General features: G+C 41.1%; 1 protein-coding gene across 1 annotated transcript; it reads left to right on the top strand.

The window, feature by feature from the left end:
* Window positions 1–21,571, top strand: SAMD7 (sterile alpha motif domain containing 7). Its single transcript, XM_029939112.1, has 8 exons — window positions 1–103; window positions 3,364–3,490; window positions 4,741–4,865; window positions 8,259–8,337; window positions 9,938–10,560; window positions 11,787–11,908; window positions 18,428–18,538; window positions 21,404–21,571. Exons 1-8 carry the CDS (start codon window positions 1–3, stop codon window positions 21,569–21,571), a joined length of 1,458 nt encoding a protein of 485 aa, XP_029794972.1.
* The last annotated feature ends 4,498 nt before the right edge of the window (window positions 21,572–26,069 follow it).

The raw sequence follows: 26,069 nt of genomic DNA, 5'->3' as shown, positions 1-26,069 counted from the left end.
ATGGACCCTACGGAACCTCGTAGAAGTATTCCTCTGCCTGGTGAACCTGGTACTCGGGAAGAAAGGCATCTGTGCGAGCTGTCTCCTGGAATGACGTTAGAAGGTGATCACACTGCCTCAATAGCACCAGACTCTGTTGCTGCTCTACTCCATCTCCCCGTGGAAACCCTTCTGAGTTCACCTTCAACCACAGGGGTCCTTCCCCATCTCAGTCCTGTCCCTCTAAGCTTCTCAGCTGAAATCTCCCTCCCACACCACAGAAGTTCATTGCATCTAGAACAGGCACAATCCAGGGACTATTAACCCATCTCTCTGTCTTTCATTGCAACAAATCCTGAAGTGTGGCCCACAAAGTGTCTCACAGGGTCCCCAGCAAGGCCAAACCCTGTTGCCTACAGTAGGAATCCACACATTAATTCTCCCTTTATCCCTTTTCCCTTCCTGATGTCACTTCTCCCCTCCCTCACGGAGCTCCTTGGGACCACTACCTGCACGCAAGCCCTTGTCTTCAGGCCTTCTTAGGCAGAATGCCAAAATCAGACAGTCTCATCTGGGTTTGGTGACTAATTTGTATGGCATTTCCCTCAGGTGACGTGTGTGAGGACGAGGGGTGGTCCACCATCTAGGCAATCCTTGCTCTGGAGGGATTCTGCACCTCTCTCTTTCTTTCTTCTTTTTCCTCCTCTGTCCTCCTGATGTGTCTCCAGCACCACATAAAATGCAAGATAAACACTATATTTTATAATTTTAAAGATCCTATCTCATTCGTGGGTAAATTCAAACTTCTGCCAGAGACGGTCATTTTAAGACACGAATGAAAGTTCAGTAACACTCAGTTGTGTCCCACATTGTTCGTTGTGTAATGGACTGGGGGGAGGAAAGGGGTTGTGCACCAGATCGCACACAGAGGACCTGAGATTTCAAGGCACGGCAGTGTCCTTGCCAGAATTGCAAGCCCGTGTCTGACATATACCCAGCCTGTGTTCTGTTGGAGTTCTTCCTGTGGCTGGCACGCCCCTGGCAGATATTTTTATTTTAATCCTGACTGATCACTAGATTCTCTGAGGCCACTCTTCAAGAGGAAGCTGTAGTCACCTCACAGAAATACAGTGAGAATAAATCAACATAAAAAAATGTTTTACATATATGAGTGGCAACGGCCAATATTAGGTGAACTGTGGACTTGATCACTAGGTTTCAGTCTGAAAAAGAAGGTAAAGAAGTGATTGTTTATTGAAATACCATTATATTTTTAGTTTTTGATCCATGTGAATGTATTAGCTTTTAACAATTAAATCAAGGGGTGCCTTGGTGGCTCAGTTGGTTAAGCGTCCAACTTCGGCCCAGGTCATGATCTCACGGTTCGTGGGTTTGAGTCCAGTGTAGGGTTCTGTGCTGACAGCTCAGAGCCTGGAGCCTGTCTTCAGATTCTGTGTCTCCCTCTCTCTCTCTGCCCCTCCCCTGCTCGTGCGCGCGCTCTCTCTCTCTCTCAAAAAAAAAGTACAAAAAACAATTAAATCAAATATACATACAAGAAAGGAAAAAAGAAAAATCACTACTTTGAAAAGCAGAGCATTTTCTTCCTAATTTCCTTGTTTTTCAAGTTTATCTATTTGGAGAGAGAGCACACACAGGTAGAGGAGGGGTAGAGAGAGAGGAAGAGAGAGAGAATCCCAAGCAGGCTCTGCATTGTCAATGTGGAGCCTGATGCAGGGCTCGAACTCACCAACTGCAAGATCATGACCTGAATTGAAGGCTGACACTTAACCGACTGAGCCACCCACGTGTCCCTCCTAGTTTCCTTTTTTAAAAAACACAGTTGTAGGTTTCTGGGTGCCTGGGTGGTTGAGGCAGTTAAGCATCTGACTCTTGATTTTGGCTCAGGTAATGATCTCACAGTTTGTGAGATATAGCCCCACTTCAGGCTCCATGCTCAGCTTGGGAGAATCCCTGCTTGGGATTTTCTCTCTCTTTCTCTCTTTGCCCGTCCCCAGCTAATTCATGCATGCACACACACTCTTGCTCTCTCTCACTGTCTCTCAAAATAAACTGAAATATTAAAAAAAATAGTTGCAGGTATCTTGAATTTTTAAATATATTTTTATATTTTAATATCTCTGATCTCTGTTTTTCTCTTTTTTCAATGTTTATTTTTTAATTAACTTTATTAATTTACAACCAAGGTAGTTAGCATATAGTGCAACAATGATTCCTTCATGCCCCTTACCCATTTAGCCCATCCCCCCTCCCTGAACCCCTCCAGTAATCCTCTGTTTGTTCTCCATATTATAGAGTCTATTATGTTTTGTCCCCCTCCCTGTTTTTATATTATTTTTGCTTCCCTTCCCTTATGTTCATCTGTTCTGTGTCTTACAGTCTTCATGTGAGTGAAGACATATGGTATCTTGAATTTTTTAAGTGACAGTTGAGGATGAAGGAGAAGCTAAAATGACTTGCTTGACTAGTACTTGCTTAATATTTAAAGTTATTCAAAGGACATTAATAATTAACAGGAAGATGTAAAACAAAATGTTATCCTTTTAACAATGGTTCCTTTTTCTGGTCACTAGGGTCTTCAGATAAAGTTATGAATCCTGTGTTTATATGCATTTGGATATAACTTGCTCACTTGTTCTAATTAAATACAATTCTAGCTGTATCTACTCTAACTAGATATATTTTTAGCCATTAAGATTTTCCCCTCTTCTGTTTTGATCTTAACAATTAAAAAGGAAGATTTTTCTAAAGCTTGAATATATGGGAAATATATACATTTGTACCTCTGGGAATCTAAAAATCAAAATAAGTTGTAAGAAGGGCACCTGGGTGGCTCAATCAGTTAAGCCTCCGACTTCGACTCAGGTCATGATCTCACGTTCATGGGTTCAAGCCCCACGTCGGGCTCTGTGCTGACAGCTCAGAGCCTGGAGCCTGCTTCCGATTCTGTGTCTCCCTCTCTCTCTGCCCCTCCCTGCTCATGCTATGAATCTCTCTGTCTCAAAAATAAATAAAACATTAAAAAAAATTTTTTTAATAAAAAAACAACAAAATAAGTTGTAAGAAAGGAGGTTGGTATTTCTGGAATCTTGCAAGGCTTGTTTAATTTTATTATTGTTTGTAATATGGTATGGTATTTCCTGTGAACTCATCAACGAATCCAAAGGGCAAACTGATGAATCATTAAGTCCTGCAGTTGTATCTGGGTGCTTGCAATGAAGGAGTTTTTGTGTAACTGAAAGCTTGATACAGCTAGTCTCCCCAGACCTTGGGAAAATACAAAGGGTGTTCATTGTGTTCAAGAAAATTCAACTAGTTCACTAATAGTGTAGTTATTTGTTTACATATTTATCTGATTCTTTTCAGAACTCCATCAGTGGCGAGAGATATTGATGATAAATCCAATGATGGCCATGAATCCTCTACTGACATCACCAGGGCAGCAGAGAATGCCACTGGTTCCGTCACCATTTGAACCTCCAGCGATGGATAGGTATTTCTTTCCAATATACTATTCTGGTCAAAGGAGAAAATGGATGATCATTAACTTTTCAAATGAGGGTGACTCCAGTGTTGTTTTCTTGTCTAATGCCATGAACTGTGGCACACTAATTCATACCAAGATGCTCTGCCGGCCACACCTTCAACACACCACCCATCACTTCCCATCTGAGGGCTGCTTTACACACTCAATACATAGCTACCAAGCACTTACTACGGGACAGGCATCATGCAGGTTTAGACACTGATGTATTCCACGAGGGCTGCCCTGACAAAATGGACCACAGACTGCATGGATTAAACAACAGAATTTCATCTCTCCTAGTCCTTGAGGCTGAAAAGCCATAGATCATGGTGTCGGCAGGATTGATTTGTGATGAGGCCTTCTCTCCTTGGCTTGCAGACAATCACCTTCATGCCATGCCCTCGCCTGGTGTTTTTCTCTGTGCATGCACTTCTGCTTCCTCTTCCTCTTCTTCTCATAAGGACACCAGTCCTATAGGATTAGGGCTCCATTGTTATGGCCGTATTTAACCTTATGTACTCCCCAAAAAGCCCTATCTCCAAATATAGTCAAAGTGGGGGTTTAGACTTCGACCCATGAATTTGGGAGGAACACAACACACTCCACAACAGTTGAGTACCCTGGTCTTCCTATGATAGAACAATTCCTTTTTTCAATAGAAATGACATTATTAGGAGTTAGGGTGTACATTCTGGCAGTTTTTTTTATTTTCCCTTTTTTAGAATATTTTGACATTCTGAGAAGAAAGTAATATCCATTATTTATTGTTGTTTGTGGAGTGTGAACAATAAATTTTGACTTCTTAAGACCACTGAAGTTGATAAACTGTCCACCTACATAGTCAAACATGATCCCAGATGACAAAACACAAGGCAAAGTACGTGCATTACATGAAAAAAGAATTTTGTAGTCAGAACAGTATGTAGGTCATGGGAAATCAGAGAGCAGTATTGATTTGATTAGGCTTTTTCCAGACACTTCTCAAACTTTTTTTCTTGATGTTTCTGTTGTGTTGTCAGCTAGGCCAATCCATCCTTAGTAGATCTTTCTTACACCATTTCTACTGAAACCAATAGAGGCTGCAGGATTTTTGTCCTTTATTTTGCAAAGAGATGATAGAATCTCATCTGGCAATTAGAAAATCTCCCTGTCTGTGCAATGGAGAATTTGTACTGTTCCATCCTCATTTTATCTATTTTATATCTTTTTTCCCCTAGAGATTTGTTGTCTTCCACTCTAGCTCCTGCTGACCCAAGACAGTTTTGTGTTCCTTCCCAGTTTGGATCCTCTGTTCTACCAAACGCAAATATGCCGAACATGTTATCCAACCGTGTCTACTCAGGTATGAGCAATGGATGGCTCTGATCTGTGGAGCCGCTGTGAGCCAGATGGTTGCATTAAGTTCTGCCGTCATGCCATCAAATTTACTGCTAAGTTTTGGCAGAGTTGTGTGGCGGGTGTGTTTGTAAGTTCTGCACTTGCTACCTAGGTTTCAATCATGGTTCCACCACTATGTGACCAAGTGTAAGTTGCTTAACACCTCCAACCATCAATTTACGAAGGAATAACATGAAAAGTTGAAAGAGCACTATCTGTCTTTCTTACAGTGAGAAATTAATGGGTCATGAGAAGATGAGATTTGAGATGTAGAGAGGCGTGGGGCTGTTTATCTATGGCCTGATAGGTCAAAGTGGAGGCTTGTCTCTTATTCTGAGTAGGAGGGGAAGTTTTGAGGAGTTTGAGCAAAGGAGCGACATGGTCTGACTTACATTTTTCCAGGATCACTCTGACTCCTGTGTTCAAGACAAACTATGTAGGATCAAAGCTCTGAGGATGAACTGAGGATAAAGTAAATGGGCTATTAGAATAGCCTAAAGATTATGATGGGTTAGCCCCGTGTGGTGACAGTTCCATAGTAACATGTGGTTGGATTCTGTAATTATTTTGAAGGAGGAAATAACAGATTTCCTCACCGTTTAGATATGAGCTGTGTGAGAGAGAGGTCTTAATGAGGACAGCAAAACTTTTGGGCTGAGCAATAGGAGAGGTAGAATTGCTGCTCACTGTTGTGGAAGAGTGTGAGAGGAACAGAGTTCTTGGGGCGGGAGAGAGATCATAGGCTCAGTTTTGCTCCTGTTATGTGTGAGGCACCTAACAGATAATGAGTCAGAGATGTCAGGAAAGGCAGATAAAGTGCAGAGAGGACTTCTGGAGAACAGTCTTGACATACAGTTTTGGAAGCCATAAGCATAGATGAGACTAAATGAGACCATCTATTGAGAGTGTTGATAGAGGTTAAATGGATGATATCTAGGACACACCAACAAGATCCAAAAGATGAGAAGGAACAAACAAGGGAGAAACAGGGGGAGAAAACAGTGACGTGGGAGGAATCCCAGGAGAGCCTGGTGGCCTTGAAGGCAAGGGAAGAAGTTTTAAGGACAGAGTGAACGTCTGTGTCAAGTATGCCATTCATACATGAAGTAGATGAAATAGAAGAATATATGATTAGATTTAGCTGAGTGGAGCTCATTGGTGATCTTGATAAGAACCGTTTCAGTGGAGGGGTATCAGTGAAAACATGACTGGTGGGGGCTCAAGAAAGATTAAGAAGGGAGAATTTCCTCATGATGTAAAAGATCAAACTGATGTATCTTATCTCCCCAAAACTGTGTTCATGAGTTTCTGTTCATCCCTGCTCTTCGATTCCAACAACTCTCAATAGATAAGATCAAATAGGAGTGAAAAGCCTGGCACAAGAAGAAATATGATTGGTGCCAGGGCCAGTGGAGACCCCAGCCTGCCTGGATTTGAGCATGTTGCGCATGGATCCCGTGCAAAGGGATTGGGCATAGAAGCCAGGGCCAGATATGAAACTGGACACACCCGCTGGAGCGTTCCAAGGACCAAGAAGACTGTCCCAAAGGCTAATCCTGGATGAAAACCCCATTCGGCATTAAGAACCCAGCAAATCTATAGCCCATGGTTACAGGCAACACAAAAATAGACGAGTGAAATAGTTGCATTGCTGACTCAGAGAGCCCGTCTTAGTGATAAAGAATCTGGAAGCTGCCAATATTTGGATACAAGCAAGCAAGGTAACCATCTGTCTCCGGAGCATAGGTCAGGTCTCCTGCCTCAAGGCTGATGTCTGGGAGAGTAAACAAAGGAAAAGTACGGCCTCTGGCCTACAGAAACTGAGCTACCAAGTAAGTTAGGAAAATAGAAACAAAGACACAAATCTATTTCAAAAATTGGGTATTAGGTAGAGAGTGGGTTATTACAGCTGGACTAGAATTAAGTTTGATGTCATCTATTTGGGAAAGAGAAACTTGGAATAGGTTTGGGGACTCCAGATTTAAGAGGGTCCTAAAATCCAGGTAATTAAAATTGTGCTTTCTATACTGGACTTCTCATGAGAACTTTCTCTGCATCCTTTTGCAGTCAGTACTTCATGGGTTGATAGTTTCATGCATGGTGGCTCTCTAGAGAAGATTTTGAAGCCACTGACATAAAAAATACTTAAAGCTTTAGTATTAGGAGGCTTTTAGAGGTCACCTCATCCAATCTCTGAATTTTACAAATGACAAATAATCTCCCTAAAAATATAGAGCATTATTTATTTTAAGATGGGTTATTAATAGGACTTAACTGAGCTCAGCTAGCTTAGTACAAAGCATTTACAAGAAGCAGTTATAGCTCTCATGATGATGACTCCCATATCAGGGAGAAGAGATTTTCCACATGGAAAACTGTCAATGAACAGAACTACATAAAAGAAGTACAATTTGTTGTGAAGTATATGCTCTGTAGACCTGTGCTGGTCTATGAAGAGGTTGTGCAAATAAATGTATAAATAGAGAAACTTTTGCAGCAACATGACAGAGCAATCTTATGTCTATTAATCTGATCATTTTTTACATTATACTTGTGTTTGTCCTTGTTTTCATTTCAATTTTATAAAGGTTTGTTTTACTGTATTCTTAAAAACATATTGGTCCAGGATGGGTAGAAATTTTAAAAGAAAAAAAGATGGTCCTTTACCATAGATGGTTTAAAAAGTATCAGTATAGACTCTAAGTGCATTAGGAGAACAGAGAAAGAACAAAACAATTAATACAGCATAAAGTCACCAGGCAAGAATAGAGCCTTGACTTCTCTAATGCTGCTGTTATTTCAAGACACTTCAGAAGATTGACACAAAGAATGTAACTTCTACCCAACTTTATTGAAAGCATTTTGGAAAAAGTATGTTCTTCAGATACACCAAAAAGTCCACATAGAGAGCTTTATATTTTATCCGTGAAATCATTGCATTTATGTCCAGGGATTTTGGTGTACAAGCACTTAGTTTTTTTATTTTAAAAAATCAACTGATTTATCTTGTAGGAAAAAAAAGGAAAGAAAAAAGTTATCAGCTTTTGCTTCAAAAGCTAGAAATCAAGAGACCCACGGTTCAGTTCATTTTTTTATTCCTTTTGAAGTATGGCAGGAAAATGTCACCAATCATGAGATCCATACTTAAGGAAAAATAAGATTATCTAGTGTTTATCACTCCATCACCAAAGTGGCTCTAACATGTTGACCAGCAATTATCTGATTCTGTTTCCAACATTGTGCTCTACTGGTGGGTTTTTGTAGATGCTGTTTTAAATCATTTTATTTTATTTTTATTATCTTTAAATGAAAATTGTTCATTTGTTTGTGGGGTGGGATGGTGGTTTTCTTTTTTAAGGTTGGGGCATTTTACAGCCTGAATCCATAAAGGCAATGGCCAGAAGGAATGAAATGATTCAAAGGCAACATACTTCCAGGTAACATATTATTTATTTATTTTCTATTCACTCGCTTGTTCATTGGTTTTATTTTTTTTTAATGTTTATTTATTTTTAAGACAGAGAGAGACAGAGTGCAAACAAGGGAGTGGCAGAGAGAGAGAGGGAGACGAAGAATCTGAAACAGGTTCCAGGCTCTGAGCTGTCAGCACAGAACCTGATGCAGGGCTCAAACCCATGAACCACGAGATCATGACCTGAGCCAAAGTCAGACACTTAACCGACTAAGCCACCCCGGCGCCCCTGTTCATCGGTTTTAGATGGATAGATAAATAGAAATATAGGAAGATAGATAGAAGATAGATAGAGAGAGAGATACTTTTTATATATATTCATTCATTATGTTTGTTTATTATGTTGTATATACATACAAATTCTAATTATATACATATTATGTTATATATATGTTTTTATAGATATCTGATTGCATACAAAAAACATTTCAGGAATATTGAAAAATAAATATATACAATATATATTCAAGTTATTTAAAGATAAAAGCAAGATTAGAAATTACATAGTAAAGCTATGTCTGTAGATCATAATAGTTTAACAATGTCTCACAATTAAAATGCCTGGTTGTGATTCCTCTGAAATTCATATTGGTGCTTCTGTTTTAAAAGACTTCAGTTCTGCCCAAATTCAGGAGCCAAGCTTGCTAACCCCACTTCAGACTCTAGGAGCAGAGCCCAGACAACCCCATGTCAGTGGCTCCCAAAGTGGCCTTCAGCCGTAGCAACTAGGAGAAAGAAAAGACCGCAGTAATGACTAAGGCAAGGCCCTGGGGTACAAAAAGGCCTCAGACTCAGTTCTCTCATCACTGAACCCTAATGGGTCCAGGTGAAAACCAAAAATCAAAATAAAGTAAGCAAAACCTTCAACAAGTCCTTCCCCCCAACTCCTGCCAATTGCATTGATTTGTAACAGTTGAGACTTACATTGACCTCTTGCCTTCCTTGAGTCCCACTAAGATTATACTTTGGAATTTAGAAACTCTTCCCAGAACTTTGGTTTGAGGATTACTTTCTGGCAAGAAACTACCCTGTGCTATGTTATTCCCATTCCTGCGAAATTTGCCAGACCTATTAGAGATAATGCTTTAAAGACCGGCCTTGGGCTTCTGTTGTGAGATTCGGCCACACCTTTTTTCCGTAGGTCTTTTTTTTTTTTTTTTTTTTTGAGAGACAGAGAGAGACTGTGAGCAGGGGAGGGTCAGAGAGAGAGGGAGACAGAATCTGAAGCAGGCTCCAGGCTCTGAGCTAGCTGTCAGCACAGAGCCTGACTGTCAGCACAGAGCCTGATGCGGGGCTCAAACCCACGAACCGTGAGATCATGACCTGAGCCTAAGCCGGACGCTTAACTGACTGAGCCACCCAGGCGCCCCTCCTTAGGTCTTATTCTAAGCTTTCCTTCCCAATGAATTTTTAGGGGAATCTGTGTTTCCACCCAACAAACTTCCGACAGGTAGTGTGAAGACTCGGGAAAAGCAGACGTTTCATCTCGGGAACGCAGAGAACCATTTAGATTATATTTCTAGCAGTTTTCTTGGGGTGTATAAAATACATTGTTTTGGTTTTAGGATGGAAATGGAAATGCATGCCATTTACCAACAAAGGAGAATAGAAAAAGTGAATCCGAAGGGACTCGAAGGGCCAGCGCTACCATTCCTCTATGGCCCCAGTGTCCCACCGGGCCCAGCCAACTACCATGGCAGGAGCAGGCTCTCTCCCGGTGACCTACATTTTCACAGAAGCACCCTGAGAAATCTCCAGGGAAACCCCACGCTAGTGGCAACTGGTCCACATTTTCTAGAGAGCTGGGGTCAGAAATGTCGTCGTCTCAGGAGAGGTACTGGGAATCAGAAAGTTCTAGACAGCAATATGGAGAGCTCTAAAAGTCAAGTCGAAGAAAAAGTCTTAGGCCAGACTCGTGTGATTCCCTATGAAGAGGATGAATTTGCAAAAGAACCAGAAACCGAAGCTCTTAACAATCAGAAGTCGAAGGAAACCAATGAAAAGCCAGCTCTTGGCAACACCTGTGGAGAGCTTGAGGCTACCCATCAAAAACCTTGGGGAGCTCCTGGGGCTCCCCTAGAGGCAAAGGCCTGGGATGGTGCAAAGGAGAAGGCTTCAGAGCAGGGCTTTGCAGCCTGTGGTGAAAAAAATGGCGTTTGCCCTCCAATTCCTCAACCGTCTCTGCCAGGTGGGTGTCAGGGGCCAATGGAGATTCTAAGAGCCACAAGTCACCACGTCCTTAAGTTATTACAAATGTGCCATTCCCAGCATGTTTCCTTTTATTCTTCTTTCTCTTTTTTTAAAATTTTGTATAGTTTATTTATTTTTGAGACAGAGAGAGACAGAGCACAAGTGGGGGAGGGGCAGAGAGAGGGAGACACAGAATCTGAAACAGGCTCCAGACTCTGAGCTGTCAGCACAGAACCCGACGCGGGGCTCACACCCACGAGCTGCAAGATCATGACCTGAGCTGAGCTTGGAGGCTTAACTGACTGAGCCACTCAGGCGCCCCTTATTCTTCTTTTTCTTAATCCTATTTAGGACTACATCTTCTTGAAGTCCCTTTATTAGGTTCATTCCAATAAGCCATATTAGTGAAACTTGTCCCTATATATATATTGTATAAAGAATTTTCAGCCAAAGCTAGGAAGGCAAGAATGAGGAAGGAGGGGGAAACCTACCAGAATTTTAAATTAAAATTTTGATTTAATTTGCTGTTAACTTCTTCAATACAAAATAGAGGGACTTAAAAGTATGAATTCTGTCTCCTCTGTATTTAAAGTGCAGAAAACAATAGACAGTTAAACAAAAGCATTAACTTTCAGTGCCCATTACTGTTAGGATACTTTATTACCTAAAAACATTAACACACTATCCTCCGAAACACACACTGAATAGTTTCTAGAACTATTTTTGATCAAAATATTTTAAAAACACAGAGATTTGGGGGAGGCGGTTGTAATCTAGTCACCAAACCAACTGTTTCCCTTACAAAGTGTTAATTTGCCATTTTGATGAATATGTGGCTACATCCTCATGTCACCTAGACAGCATGACAAATCATATAATGTCATAGAACATGACAGTGCTTATCTGGAGAATGAAATCCACAGGGCACACCTATTAGAATCTGAGAGCAAATGGAGCAGTCTGGAACTTCTTTGTTTCTTTACAATAATGCTGTCGTTAAAGACCCTTTAGAGGAAGGAAAGAAAGGAGATTGCTAAACTTTTCAGAAAATGTCTCTCAGTATCGTTTAAGGAGCTTACACATAGATGTATATATAAAGGTACCTTCTGTGGTAATAGAATATAAGGAAATTTATGTAGCTATATACATAAAACCATGCTCTTAGTTTGTCCCTTTTCCCTGGAAATTGTATACCCCCAAATAACTTCCTTTCTATTTTTAAAGGAACACATCCACTGGTTACAATTGGGGAAAATCTGTCTTTGGATGAAGATATTCACAAATGGACCGTGAGCGATGTGCACAGCTTCATTAGTGGCCTTCCAGGCTGTTCAGATTACGCTCAGGTGACTGAATATTTAAGTGTTTTCATAAAAATAAGGAATTTTGAAATATGCTTCCTTCAAAACGAGTTCTGCCAAACTTGCATTTTTCTCTCAGAGACGATTGCTAATAATCTGCCCTTTGGTATGTCATCAGCTGACCTGGGACAGGAGCCTCTGATTGCTAAATCTTGGGTCATGTCCCCACACCCCGTCTGCAGGGGAGGCTGGAAAAGCCAATGTCTGGCATTAGTTTCTGTTCCGTCAAAACTACTGGTAAACTGGTAGATTGTTAAATCTCCCAGAATTTACCTGAAATTAGGAGACTCAGAGGCCAAACATCCAAAAATAGTGAGAAATGATGAGTACATTCCCTACTCTTTCATATAGCAAACATGGGGGGCACATATTTCTGTACCAGAAGTTTTAGCTACACATAATAGGTAATAGAAATATATTCCTTATTCTAAAAAAAACAAGCCTATAGATATGAAAGATAAGAAATTAACTATTTTAAAATTCTTTATTTATGCTGGGGTAATATACAAAAGTGAATACACATGTAATTCAATCTGGCAGATAAAGTACTGTGTTTTGAATCATAATGAACCATCAGGACAGTTGGAAAGAAGACTAGTTTTATAATATGGGAAAACTGGTAACAAAAATATTGGGTTGGCCAGTTTTTGAAGTTTATGTTAATGCTACATTTTCATATTAAAGTTTATTCAAGTGTGTTATTAAAACACAATTTTAAACTGTAATTTGCTTACTAAATCTGGTGTCATTGTCTTTGATTTACATATTAAAGAGAAAGATAAGTAGAGAAAGGACATTATAATTTAACATAATTAACTGATGTTAGAAATAACTTTTTTCAGATCTTGGTTTTGTGATTTTTTTCCTTCAGTATAATGCCGTTAATCATTCTTTTTATTTATTTACTTATTTATTTATTTATTTATTTATGTTCTGTTTATGGGACTTACAGAAAGTTAGATAGAGTAGTAGTTAAGAGTATGGCTTATGAACCCAGAAAGTACAAATTCAAATCCTGGCTTTTTGGTTTTCTGGACATGTGACCTAGGACGATTTGCCTGTTTTCTTAGTGCACAGTTTTTTGTCTGTAAAATGGGGATAATTATATAATATATTCTCAAAGGATTGTTGTAAGCAGTAAAGAGGGCTTCGCGCCTTATAAGTCCTCGATGAGCGTTAATTTCCCCATGCCATCAAGACTCCTCAAGACAGGTTACTTATCAGTAAATTGTATTCTTTAAGTCATTCACTTTGTCTTTTTACATACTTGATAAAAAATTTTTGGCCTTTTCTCTTCCACTCTACGAGTCTAAGCTTATTATTTTCTTATTAGTCATTAACCATGGGGCAATCCTTTTTTAAATTTATCTATTCCACTTATCAAGCACCAACATCAACCACCAGTAGAGCAAAGTTACCAAATTTTGGTAACGGTCTGAAATAAGCAGCAGTCGAAATAAGCAGTAAGCAATGAACATGTGATTGCTGGCTTCTGGTGGACCGAATCTATTTGACCCTCACTAGTCTTCATCAGCCAGAGATCCGCAGACATGGAGGTGCCACTACGATAACCGCTCTCGAATAAATGAGCTACATGCATTTCATGCTTTATCATCCCAAATGGCCTCTCGTGGGTACACAGAAGTCACATAAACATGAATACTTTGCTGACTCATTATCTCTCACCAACAGGATGTCGGCGCTCCTTTCCCCACCCCAAGAAATGGAACAGTTATTTCTAGGTGTTTCTCAAATGTGGTTAGGATCAAGTTCTGCTCTTGAGTCCTCATTAGTCTATTCCCTCCCTGCAATTGCTGGTGAAATCAACCGCAAGAAGAGCGCTACCCTGCTGGGCACACCCCAGCCCAGCTCAGGGACAGTACTCTGTACAGAAATGGAGAGAATGCAACTGAGTGCGACCAGCTCAGAAGCAGCTCAGTTCAGCTTGGGCACAGCTGTCACTGGCATCCTCGGCTAGTATGTCACAGCCTGGGACGAGTCGGGGGTCACACCCACCGTGTTCCCCACCCCCACTCTGTCCTCTTCTTTCTCATCTCGGCTTTAGGTGGCCACTCAGCAACCTCCTACCACCTGCCTTCTGTAGGTATAAAAAGAAACCGAGAAAAAAATAAGCACAACTAAAACTCAAAGCTCCTATGCAAATGAATTCTTTGAAATAGAGGAGGTGGGGGTTGGTCACTTAATTGTTCAGGGACATCCGGGAAACCCTGTGACACATCTTGTTTGTTCTAAATGTCTCATTCAAAGAAGTCACCAGATAAAATATTCTCTCTCTAAAAAGAACTGAAATTACTAAAATTAAGTGTATATTTATATGGTGCTCCTGGCTTAAATTGTCATCTTGAGAATGAGGTGGGAGGGATATGTGGGTGACACTGCATATTCTGCAACTTTTCCTCGGGCCCAGGTTTATATGCCAGGGCTAAGGGTTGGGGCCTCATGAAAGTCAGGTCCTGGATGCCAACCCGCCTCTGTTTAAAAGTGTATTCTGGGGTACCTGGGTGGCTCAGTCGGTTAAGCATCTGACTTGGGCTCAGGTCATGATCTCACGGTTCGTGCACGGGTTCGAGCCCTGTGTCGGGCTCTGTGCTGACAGCTCAGAGCCTGGAGCCTGCTTCAGATCCTGTGTCTCCCTCTCTCCCTCTGCCCTTCCCCTGCTCATGCTCTGTCTCTCGGTCTCTCAAAAATAAGTAAGCATTTAAAAAATTCAAAATGAAGAAAAGAAAATGTATCCCTTCTTTGCTCACTGGAATCCCTACAAAGGAAAGAGAAATTGGCTGAAACTTCCCACCATTAGTATAGTTAACTATTTTCACCAGTACCCCTTTTTTCTGAGTGGCAGCAGGCTTATGTAGGGGAATTTCTGGATCAGAATTAGAATCCTTTTATTTTATAAGTTCTCTCTCTGGCAAGCTCAGCTTCTTGGCAACTCACTTAACCTTTACTACACTGGGTGTCTCATTATTATAATAATGCCTACTCTTTGCTGAGCATGGACTGTTTGCCAGGCACTGTACCAGGCATGTCATTTAGATTATCTTTTAAGTTTAATGTATACCAATTTTACGAAGAAGATACTAACCCTATTTTGCAGCTGAGTAAAATTGAGCGTCACAGCAGCTAAGAGAGTGAGTGCTTGAGAAATGTGCATGTGACTACAAATCTAGTTCTTTCCACCGTAATTACTGTGCACTGAAGATATTGGGCCATACGGTTTATAGTAAGGGTACCTGGGCCCCTACATGTTGTCAAAGGTGGTAAAAGGGATCCTTAAGGTACTCCAGATACGTCAAGAAATGTTAAGAGAAATCATACATTTCCCCAAGATAAGGCTGCAAGCCTAACCCAAAGTGTCAACTTTTTTGCTTTAGCCTAAGATAAGTTAATTCATATTAGCCATTCTATAATTTCTTTAATTAAAGTAGGAAATGGAATCATTATTTAGTAAGCACAGTTTATAAATAACTAAAATCTATTAGAACACAAATTTCCTAGTACAGAAGCTTTCCCAAAAGACTTGACTTTTCAGTCGTCCTGAGACATGCCCTCCAATATAGTGGAAACAAGACAAATATGACTCCTCTTGTCACTGAGCTTAAAGTGCAGAAGAGGGACGCTAGTAAGGAATCCCACATCAGTGTGGCCATGCTAGGGGAGAACAGATACACACACGGTAGGAACACACAGGAGGGCCACGTGGCTTCCTGAAGGGAGAGGCATCTGTCAGTGAGTTTTCTAGCTGAGGGGGAGGTGAGGTGAAAGAGAGGCAAAGGAGAAATTCCCAACGGAAAACCAGGAGCCCGAAAGAATTTAGCACAGCTGGGATTTCAAGAGTAGTTCCCAGTGGCACAGAGAAGGGCAGGACCAAGTGAGAGAGGGGAGAATGGCAAGACAGGAGGCTGAAGGAGGGGAAGGGGCCAGGTCACAGAGAGCCGTGGAGACCCAGGGAGGGACTGGCTTTATCTTGGAGGCAGTGAAGGTTTAAAGCATGAGTGGCATGCTGAGTTTTATATTTCAGAAAGGTCAGTCAGGTTGTTCTTATGAAAACAGGTTGAAGGCAGCAAGACTGGTGGGGAAACACTTGATCCAGGGTAGCACCACTGGAGCGGGAGAGAAGAACACTATGGAAAAGGCAGATTTGGTGTGATTCAGCTTCTAAGTTTAAGGTAGACATCAGGGAGCCTTCGGCAGAAAGAGAGATTCACTGAAGCCCAGAGAGAGACTGAGATGAAAACCAAAGAGGACCTGAGGCAGCAGCTAAGGGACCTTAACACATAAAAATGGATAAAGAACTGATAGCCACAGAAGTGACTGAGAAGGAGAGGCACAGAGTACCCAAGAGGGAGAGCCTTGCAAAGGCCAGGAAAGAGCAATTTTTTTTTTAATGAAAAAGTAGTCAATAATGTCAAATGCAGCCAGGAACACCAGGAACATAAACGTACTTGGAAACAGCAGACTCACTGGGGACCCAGAGGCGAGCAGGTTTAATGGACTAATGAGGGTAGAAGTCAGAGTCCTTGGGACTGAGGAATGGCTGGGCAGTGCGAACATCGGGCAAGGAGGATCAGAGCTCTTGAGACCCTGGCCTGTGAAGGGGATAAGCGGTACTGGGGCTCTATCTAGAGACGGAGGGAGGAGGTGTTTGTGTAGGTGCCTATTATTGTTTGCTTAATGATGAAGACTTGGGTAAGTGCCAATGGAAGGGAGCCAGCCCAACAGGGGAGACGAATGCTGAGAAAGGGGATTACCTACTGAGTGAAGCCTGAGGTGGAGGGGTGAGGACACACAGTCCACATGGAGAGATTGTCTTCAAACACTGAGACACCGTCTTCCGCCGTACCAGGGGAGAAAATATAAGTTTTTAGGTTGCTGGGAAGAATTAAAGGAAGTTTTTATCTATTGGTTCCTTTCCTTTCCTTCCCTTTTCTTTTTTTCTTTTTTCTTCTCTTTTCTTTTCTTATTAAGAAGTTACATGATCTACTGGAAATGAGGGAGGATCCTGTAAGGTCTTAAGTTTGAAGAGTGTGAAGATAGCTTGAAAATAGAAAAAAGAGAAAGCTCATCAGTAAATAGAGGATTGCTGGGCAGACTGAAGCTGGAGATGATGAAATTACAGTCCTACCAATCCTGCCCAGATTTTTGATTCATCTCTTTATCTGCCTGGAATCTTTGTCCACTAGCGGTCTTCCTAGTTTCCAGAAGAAAGGAAGGCACGGTGGCATCCACTACACAACAGAACAGACAGGGCCCCTGGAAAGGCCAAGAATGACAGCCCTCACCTGCAGTTTCTCTGCTCCCTTGCCGTTCTGCACGCCAGTTGAGAGGCACTGCACCTGTCAGTGTGACAGGTAGAATTTGTCACAGTTTCAATCCACAACACTTTACTCCATCTATTTGTCCATTCGTTGGCTTGCCCAGCAACATTTATTACACATCTACTATGTCCAAGCCACAGCACTGAGACACTGGTAAACAAGACATGAGCCTGCCCTCAAATCATAACTATTCCAGGCTGGAACTGAGTTCCACAAACAGAATTATAATGTTCTCCCTGAGTCATTAAAGAGCACAGACATGCTACTGGAGCACAGAAGAGAGAGTAACTGAAAATAAGAAACTTTATAACATTTTGTGTCATCCTCAAGCCCTCTTAATGGTTCTTCCAAAACTAAAATACCTATATATAAAACAGGAATTTTGGAGGTGCCTCAGTTGGTTAAGTGGCCAACTCAAAGTGTGTGTGTGAGCAGGGAAGGCGCAGAGAGAGAGGGAGAGAGAGAATCCCAAGCAGGCTCTGCACTGTCAGCACAGAGCCAGATGCATGGCTCTAATCCATATGCCATGAGATCATGACCTGAGCCAAAATCAAGAGTCAAATGTTTAACCGACAGAGCCACCCAGGCGCCCCAAGTGTCTGACTCTTGATCTTGGCTCAGGTCATGACCTCACGTGGTTAGTGAGTTTAAGTCCTTCAAAAGGCTGCACACTATCAGTGCAGATCCTGCTTGGGAGTCTGTCTCTCTGTCCCTCCCCTGCTTGCATTCATTCTCTCTCTCTCTCTCAAAATATATAAATAAACCTTAAAAAAAGAATTTGGGATTTGGGGGGTGCCTGGCTAGCTCAGTGGAAAGAGCATGCAACTCTTGATCTCAGAGTCATGAATTTGTGCCCCACATTGGGTATGGAGATTACTTTAAAACAAAAAAAAAAAAAAGAAGAATTTTTAACTTCATTAATTAATTAATTAATTTGGTAAAGAAAAGGGGAGTGGGGAGAGGAGCAAAGGTAGAGAAAGAGAATTTTAAGCAGGTTCCTTGCTCAGCATGGGGCCTGACATGGGGCTCAATCCTACCACTGTGAGATCATGACCTGAGCTGAAATTAAGAGTCGGATTCTCAACTGACTGAGCCACTCAGCTGCCCCACACAGAAAAAAAATTTTAAAGACTTGTGAACAAAGTTAACACCTTTTGTTTTTAATAAGGTATTTAAAGATCATGCAATTGATGGAGAAACCTTGCCATTACTCACAGAGGAGCATCTTCGAAGCACTCTGGGATTAAAGCTAGGGCCAGCACTAAAGATTCAGTCGCAGGTATGGTGAGTTCTTGTAACCAAATACGTATTAATGGTATGAGACTTAAGAGAAATATGTTACTTTTCTCCTGTTGTAATATGCACAATACCCATGTAACCTCTTTGTTAAGCTTTGCCCTTCTGTGGGTGGGGACATGATGGAAGCGAGGGAACCTGAAAGCTTTGGGTGGGGTAGTAGTACTCATCCCTAGCTACGGCTGGGAAGGACAAAGCAAGGGTGCACTGGTGAATGTTTCACAACTAGTTCTCCTTAAAAACCAAAATGAACCTCATTTGTAGCATTTGTCAATTTCTGTAGTGTAAATACTCCCACAATGGCTGACAAACTCCCAATGTCATGTCCCTGAGTTCAGAGTTGGGGAGACATGCCCAGAAGTGCCCCCTTTTAGAGCATGTTCACCATATGGGTGGACATAAATGACCTCAGGGGCAGAGATAATAATGATTAGTAGTAAAATAATTAGGTAAAAACAATTAAGGAGTGATGAGTTTCGAGTATTGATTACTCGAATTTTCAATATAATGTATTTAGTTGTAAATTTACATAATTCAATTTTTAATAAATGTTTAGCAACTGGTTTGCAAACACAGAAAATGTAACAGTTGGCTCTTGAGACTGGATTAAGCCAACTCCAGTTCGTGACTTCTCACCATCTCTACTGCTTCGTTCAGGACTAAAGCACCAGTGTCTCTCATTAGATTACTGCTTTAGCCTTCTAACGGTCTGCCCTGCTTTGCCCTTGCCCTCCCGGTGCCTATGCACCAAACAGTTCAGGATGGCCCTTCTTATGCATAAGACAGATCATGTCACCCTTCAGCTCAAATGCTTGCAATAGCTCCCCATGTCCTTCACAGTGAGAACCAAAAGTTTATATTACCTGTGCTCCTCTCCATCCACCACTCTCCTTACCTTCCTAACCTCATTTTCCACTTATCTCCCCTCTACTCCATACCACCACCCCCATTTACTGCTTTTGACCACTTGCCTCTGGATGCTGCTTGAACTTGTAGGCAAGCTCCACCTGCCTGGGATGCTCTTTCCCTGATATCTTCATGCTTTGTTCCCTCACCTCCTTCACCTTTGCTCTGCTATATCTTCTTAATGAAGCTTGCTCTGATGGCCCTATTTAAAATTGCACCCAGTCCAGCATCCATGCACACTTCTGCCATCCCTTTTCTTCTCTTCTTTTCTTCCCTGGTAGCACCTGTCAATCTTCAATCATACAAAGCAATGCATTTATTTTATCCATGTTTATTGTTGATCCCCCCAACCCACTAGAATGTAAACTCCATGAAAGCATAGATCTTTATCTGTTTTGTTAACTAATGTATCTTTAGAGTATACAAGACTCATAACAGGTCAAAAATGATTTGTTGAAAAAGTGATTTTCCTAAAAGTGAAACCAAGAAGCATCAACGAATTCTTCTCAACTTTTATAGAGGACTGAACCTTTTTATGGTGCATGTTTATGCAAATAACAATGAGATTTCCAGATGTCCTTCAAACACTGTTTTTATTTGCCAAAAAAGTTTAGGGTAAAGAAGTTCTTTAATGGAAATACCGTAATGTTTCCATTGGTATTCTTGTTTTTCAACTTCTTATTTTGGAATAATTTAAATATAGAAAAGTTGCCAAGATAGTCGAGAGAGTTCACCCAGCTTTTCTTACATAATGTGGCACATTTGTCAAAACTAAGAAATTAACATTGGTACAATATGGTATTCACTTTTAATAAACAATTTCTTTTTCTTTAGTGAGGATACTATATCTCTTGGCATTCTAATGATACTGCGTGGTTTATTCTCAAATCTGATTTTCTTTGGCTTTAATTTATCACTTTGGTGCTTTTTATTCTGCCTTAACAATGTGGCCAACTCTAAGTCATCCTTTTTCTTTTCCAGTATAGTTGGCATACAGTGTTAGATTCTCCAAGTCAATCTTCAACTTCTTCTCACTTGCCATTAGTATTAACCCCAAAATCACGTTCACAAGGCTGTAGTCATTTCCTGTGCTCCCACCTAAGGGCATAAGTAACTCCATGGAGCCCAGCAGAGCTCTGAGGTCCAGGCTCCATCTGCCTGCTCCCACAGAAGCTGTAGGGGAAGGTCTCAATTTCCAAAATGGGAAGCAGGGGCAAAATTCCATGACAGTGAGCCCTGCTGAGAAGAAGGAAACCCACCCAGAAAACTAGAAACTTAGAAGGTGGACCTCAACAGGGCATACAAGGAAAGGGAGAGGAGAGGAGAGGAAAAAGTTACTGGAATCTGAGAACCCAGATATTATTAGAATGGAGGAAGCCAGGTTTGAGCTATGAAAATGTGAATGACATGAAAATCTCCTGGGTCCCATGGAGGGTGAAGTTTGTGTAGGAGCCAAATGGTTAATCCTGGGGCACCAAGGCCCAAAGTGACAGTGTCTATGTCTCAACACTAACCTAACTTAAAGCCAGCTCTGCGCTGAAGCTGCCTAAAGAATTGCAGCCTCGGCTTGGAGAAGTGCCCGTTGGGCATTGGTAAAGGTGGAGTGAGGTGACTGTGGGATCTGTTGTGGGACCGTTGGAAAAGGGTGAGGTGGAGTAAACTCAGAGTGAAATAATTGTGTACACAGATGAACCACGGCAGACCCAGACCCGGAACTGGGAATTACAACCTACTACCACCTTGATATCCAGTTTTACAGTAATAAACACTGTATGTTTCCGAGAGAAAGAAAAAGCCCTGGGGAGCTGTGTCCCTCGCAACTATCTAGATCTGCCATGCCTGAAATTATCTCCACCCCCCTGCCCTCTGTGGTTAACCAGAGGATGCTGGGTCATTGAAAGAATCTATAGACTTAACTACTGTAATCATTTTGTCTTCAAAGGTATCTCAGCATGTGGAAAGTATGTTGTATAAGAAAAGTCTACCACTTCCTACCCATACAAAACAACCATTTGATCAACCAGCAGATACATCCCCTCCTTTGGATTTTAATTCCTGGGGTGATACATTGGACGTTCCTTGTTCCCAGGATGTAACAATTCCTAAATGAACCAAATGAGATAGCGTGAGAAATTAAAACCCTCAAGGAGCATTCTAGTGACCATAATATGAACAGTCTTAATCAGTTTTCCAAAGAGTCCAGGACATTCTGAGGGTATGTGAGGGTTTCCCAGGATGAGATGGAAAGCTTGGAGGAAGAGAAATCCAGCCCCACTGGAGCTCTTAGAGGAGGCCTTGCCCAAGAGGCTTCCTTATGTGAGCTCAGCCCAACGTGGCTGGAGGTGTATCCTCAGAAGCATTTGCTAACACCAAAAGAGCTACAGTTGGATGATTCCATGAGCAAATCTCTGAAGAAGCTAAAAGAACCAATATTGAAAAGGAAAAAAAAAAAAGAGTTCCTTTTCTCTCGTCACTCATTTCCCATCCAGAAAGAGACCAAGGCAATCGAATGGAGTTGAAAGGATGTAGAAGAAAAAGTGGCGAAGTACAAAAAATGAGAGAGAGAAGCTGACTGCAAGGCCTCCACTTTTCTCATTTCAGGCTTCCAGGCTGAAGAAGGACCAAGCCGGGGAAGAACGCAAGCTGTAACCTTTCAGTTCAGAGCGACTGTTATTCAGCATTTTCTTTCTAACATGAAATTATCTTATGACTTAAAAGAGCTCCTGATTATGAGAGGGAGATGAAAATTAGCAGTACCCACCTCAGATTTCCCCCAAGGGGTGGGGGTAGAGTTATCTCTGCAAAGCAGGTTTGAATTGGCTGAAGGGAGGGAGACCATGAATTTGGCCCTCTGCTTGTCCCCAAGGAGACCCTCTCAACTTCACATTTAAGAGAAAGCCTCTGAAAAGATACACAAGAAATGGCTGGGAGTTTGCTCAAGGAAGGGACTGGCGACAGGGGTGTTGGGAAACTTATTACATGCCCTCTTGTACATTTTAAATGTCCAACGATGAGAATGCATTCTCTATTTTTTAAATTTACGTTTAAAATGAAGAAACTGTAGCAGGCAGCCTTGAAGATAGCCCAGAGTGATCCTTGCTTCCTGGTACTCGTGCCCTTGTGTAGTGCCCCCCCCCCCTTAGGTGGGCTGGACTTACTCTTTTCTAGTGACCATAATATGAAAAGCATGATGGATGTCATGCTGTGGTTCTTCTGTCTAGGAGGCTCCTTCTCTCTCTCTCTCTCTTTTTTTTTAATGTTTTTTATTTATTTTTGAGAGACAGAGAGAGACAATATGAGCAGGGGAGGGTCAGAGAGAGAAGGAGACACAGAATCCGAAGCAGGCTCCAGGCTCTGACTAGCTGTCAGCACAGAGCCCGATGCAGGGCTCGAACCCACAAACGGCGAGATCATGACCTGAGCTGAAGTGGACGCTTAACTGACTGAGCCACCCAGGCGCCCCTCTTTCTCTCTCTTTGGAATCCCTGCTCTTGAAGAAGCCAGCTTCTATGTGTCCAGGCAGCCCTGCAGAGAGACTCCAGTGACAGACGAAATCTTCCGAGGCCTGTCAACAGCCACGTTAGGGAACTTGAACGTGGCTCCTCCCCAGTGAAGACTTGAGATGACCACACACACAGCTTCTGCCTACAGCTTGATGGAGGCCCTGAACCAGAGCACCACTAAGCCGCTCCTGGATTCCTGACCCACAGAAACTGCAAAATAATAAATGCGTTGTTTTCAGCCACAAAGTTTTGGAGTAATTTATTTCACAGTAATAGATAACTAAAACAAACAAATAAACTGCATTGCTCAGCACATATAGGCCGGTACCCACATTCACTTTATGATTTGGAAGGTGCATTTTTGAAGTTATTTCCCTACAAGCCTGGCAAACGTCACTGGGCTTTGCTTTCTTTCACTTTTAATCTGAAGACAGCAGGGTTTTTTGCCAACATAAAATTATATTGTACCCTCAAATATGCTCGTGATTTTCTAATTTACTTTCTATGGAGAGAGAAAGAGAGAGAGACTAAAGAGGGAGAGAAAGAGAAAAAGAAGAATCCTGGCAAACTTCAAAATTGTATGAAGTTTTGTTGCGTGACCTTTCAACTGTTACAATTCTCAGCGTACAGAAGTTTCACAAGATCCCAAATGTGAGTAAATAGATGTTATGGTGGGGGAAAGAAGGGAAAGCTAAATTAATATTTCTAGGGGTAAAGGGATCATGTGGTTCAATCCATATGACAGTTTCAAATTTCTTATCCCTGCTAAATGAGTCAATTAAGTTGGTAACTGATTCACTCGAACAGATGTGTCTCAGTGCTGCACTAAGGAAAGTGTTCTGGCACGCTTTCCTGGCATGTCCTATCACCAAAAAAAGCACTGTGCTTAATCTTAGATCCGTGCATAAAAAAAGAAGTGGAGGATGCAGGTGAAGGAGGGTCCCAGCTCCCTGCACCTTTCTGGGGAAGAAGAGGAGGCTGGAGTTGCTTATTCAAACTAAGCTTGCTTTTTTTCCAGATAAATGATGCTGGGGTCCTTTTTAACAACAAACCCGCTTTAGAGACAGAAATGGTGTTGGGCAATGAAAATTTTGCTCACATTATCATATAGAAATAGTGTTTAACTTTTCTGCAAATACTACTGTAGTCTTGAGCAGACTTTTTACCCTTTGTGAGAATAGAACAAAGGGCAGCAACCGAAAGAAGTCTTCCGTATGGTTGAAAATCAATCCCAATGAAACTGTTTGCTAAATAGGATCTTCAGCTTAGGAAATATTCTGTGTAGACAGATTGAATAAACATCCACGCGACTGAGTGCTATGCAACTGTTTCTATGATGGAAGTATTTATTACAGCTCTTAAAAGGCAAAAATAGAATTTGCATATCATCTATTTGCACCCCTGAAAAATAAAGATCTAGATGATGACCATGAATCGCTGCTAACATCACAAATAAAGAAACTACCAGACATTACATGCCTCCTTACGGAAGTCCCCAACAAAATCCAAACTGTGGGAAACTGCATGGTAGAAACTGTTTAGTACTGTATAGTAGAAATGACCTGATTATCTTCAACAAACACATTGCAAAGAAAAACAGAGAGAGGGAAAAAGAAAATCAGTACATTAAAAGATGTTAAAGATTCAAATCCCCTAGATGTAAACATTCTGGAAACAGATAGTGATGATGGTTGTACAACATTGTGAATGTAATTGATGCCACTTAATTATACACTTAAAAATAGTTTAAATCACACATTTTGTAAAAAAAAAAAAAGATATATATGTGTATATGTATATATATATATATAGAGAGAGAGAGAGAGAGAGAGAGAGAGAGAGAAAGAGAGATCTCCACAAAAAATTGTTTTAAGATTCAAATCACTCAATACAATTATTTGGATGCCTATTGAATGCACTATTTAAAAAATGATGTAACTGGGAAAATTTGAACACAGAAATATTCAATACTATTAAAGAATTGTTACTTTTTTAGATATGATCATAATATTGTGAAAGTTCTGTTTTTCTTTTTTTGTGTGTTTTTGTGGTAGGAACATTTGACATTTCCTGTTAACTAAATTTCAAGTGCACAATATAATATTGTTAATTATGGCCATACTGTTATATACCAGATCTCTAGAATGTTTTAAAGAGTTCCTCTCTTTTTTAAGGAGTTCTTATCTTTTAGAAATGTATACTAAAACATGCACGGATAAAATGATATACGTTGGATTTGGGGTTTGATTTTACCTTAACTACAACCTAACACATTACCCACTTATTTTATGGAGGCTGGCAGAATACTCAAGACTCTTGAGTCAGAGACAGGGGACTTTACTATTCGTGACACAACAAGCAGCCCACACATTAGCATACTTGCGTTGGTTTTCCTTGCTCTCAAGTGCCACAGGCGTAACGAAGATGGGTCTAGAGATTGCCTGTACATGTGATGTCTTGTATCCCAGCTGAGGAGCGCTGAGCTTGGGGACCCACTAATTTTGTAGCAAGCAGTAAGCAGGCCTACTCTTTGACTGGGCTGGTGATAGAATGTAGGACGCGAGTAGGGAAGAGATGTTATCTCATTTCTTAAGGTTATCAGTAAATAATTAACCCTGAAAACTGGTCCTGGTGAAAGAATAGTCAGGATCTTGCAATTTTGGACCACCCAGAAAGATCTGTAAGAAAAAAGAGGCCCAGAAAAGAGCGTCTCTTCCAACAATATCATGCCATGGATTTGATTTGCTTCAAAAAATCCATCGAGAAGAGCGGGGATTAGTAAATCAGTGGGATTATAGGTGAAACAACTTTGGTCATGAGTTGATATTTGTTGAAGTTGGGCTATGAGTACATGAGGTTCACTATGCTATTCACTCTTCTTTTATATATGTTTGAAAATTTTCCATAATAAAGCGTTTTTTTTAAAAAATCTTATTACTAAAGAGTTATCATATACAATATGGGTGGGTTCCAATATTTTCTGATAGAATATTCAAAAACACATATTTGCTACTTAAAATATGTGGAATATTTATGGGGCATCTGGGTGGCTTAGTTGGTTGAGCACTGACTTTGGCTCAGGTCATGATCTCATAGTTTGTGGGT

Source organism: Suricata suricatta, chromosome 5 (assembly GCF_006229205.1).
Source record: "Suricata suricatta isolate VVHF042 chromosome 5, meerkat_22Aug2017_6uvM2_HiC, whole genome shotgun sequence".
NCBI classification, from domain to species: domain Eukaryota; kingdom Metazoa; phylum Chordata; class Mammalia; order Carnivora; family Herpestidae; genus Suricata; species Suricata suricatta.
This window is presented reverse-complemented; position numbering and strand designations above follow the sequence as displayed.

Coding starts and splice junctions, on each gene's coding strand:
- SAMD7 (XM_029939112.1), top strand. CDS start 1: ATGGACCCTACGGAACCTCGTAGAAGTATTCCTCTGCCTGGTGAACCT. Junction 11,909..18,427: donor GCTGTTCAGATTACGCTCAG/GTGACTGAATAT, acceptor GTTTTTAATAAG/GTATTTAAAGATCATGCAAT. Junction 18,539..21,403: donor CACTAAAGATTCAGTCGCAG/GTATGGTGAGTT, acceptor TTGTCTTCAAAG/GTATCTCAGCATGTGGAAAG.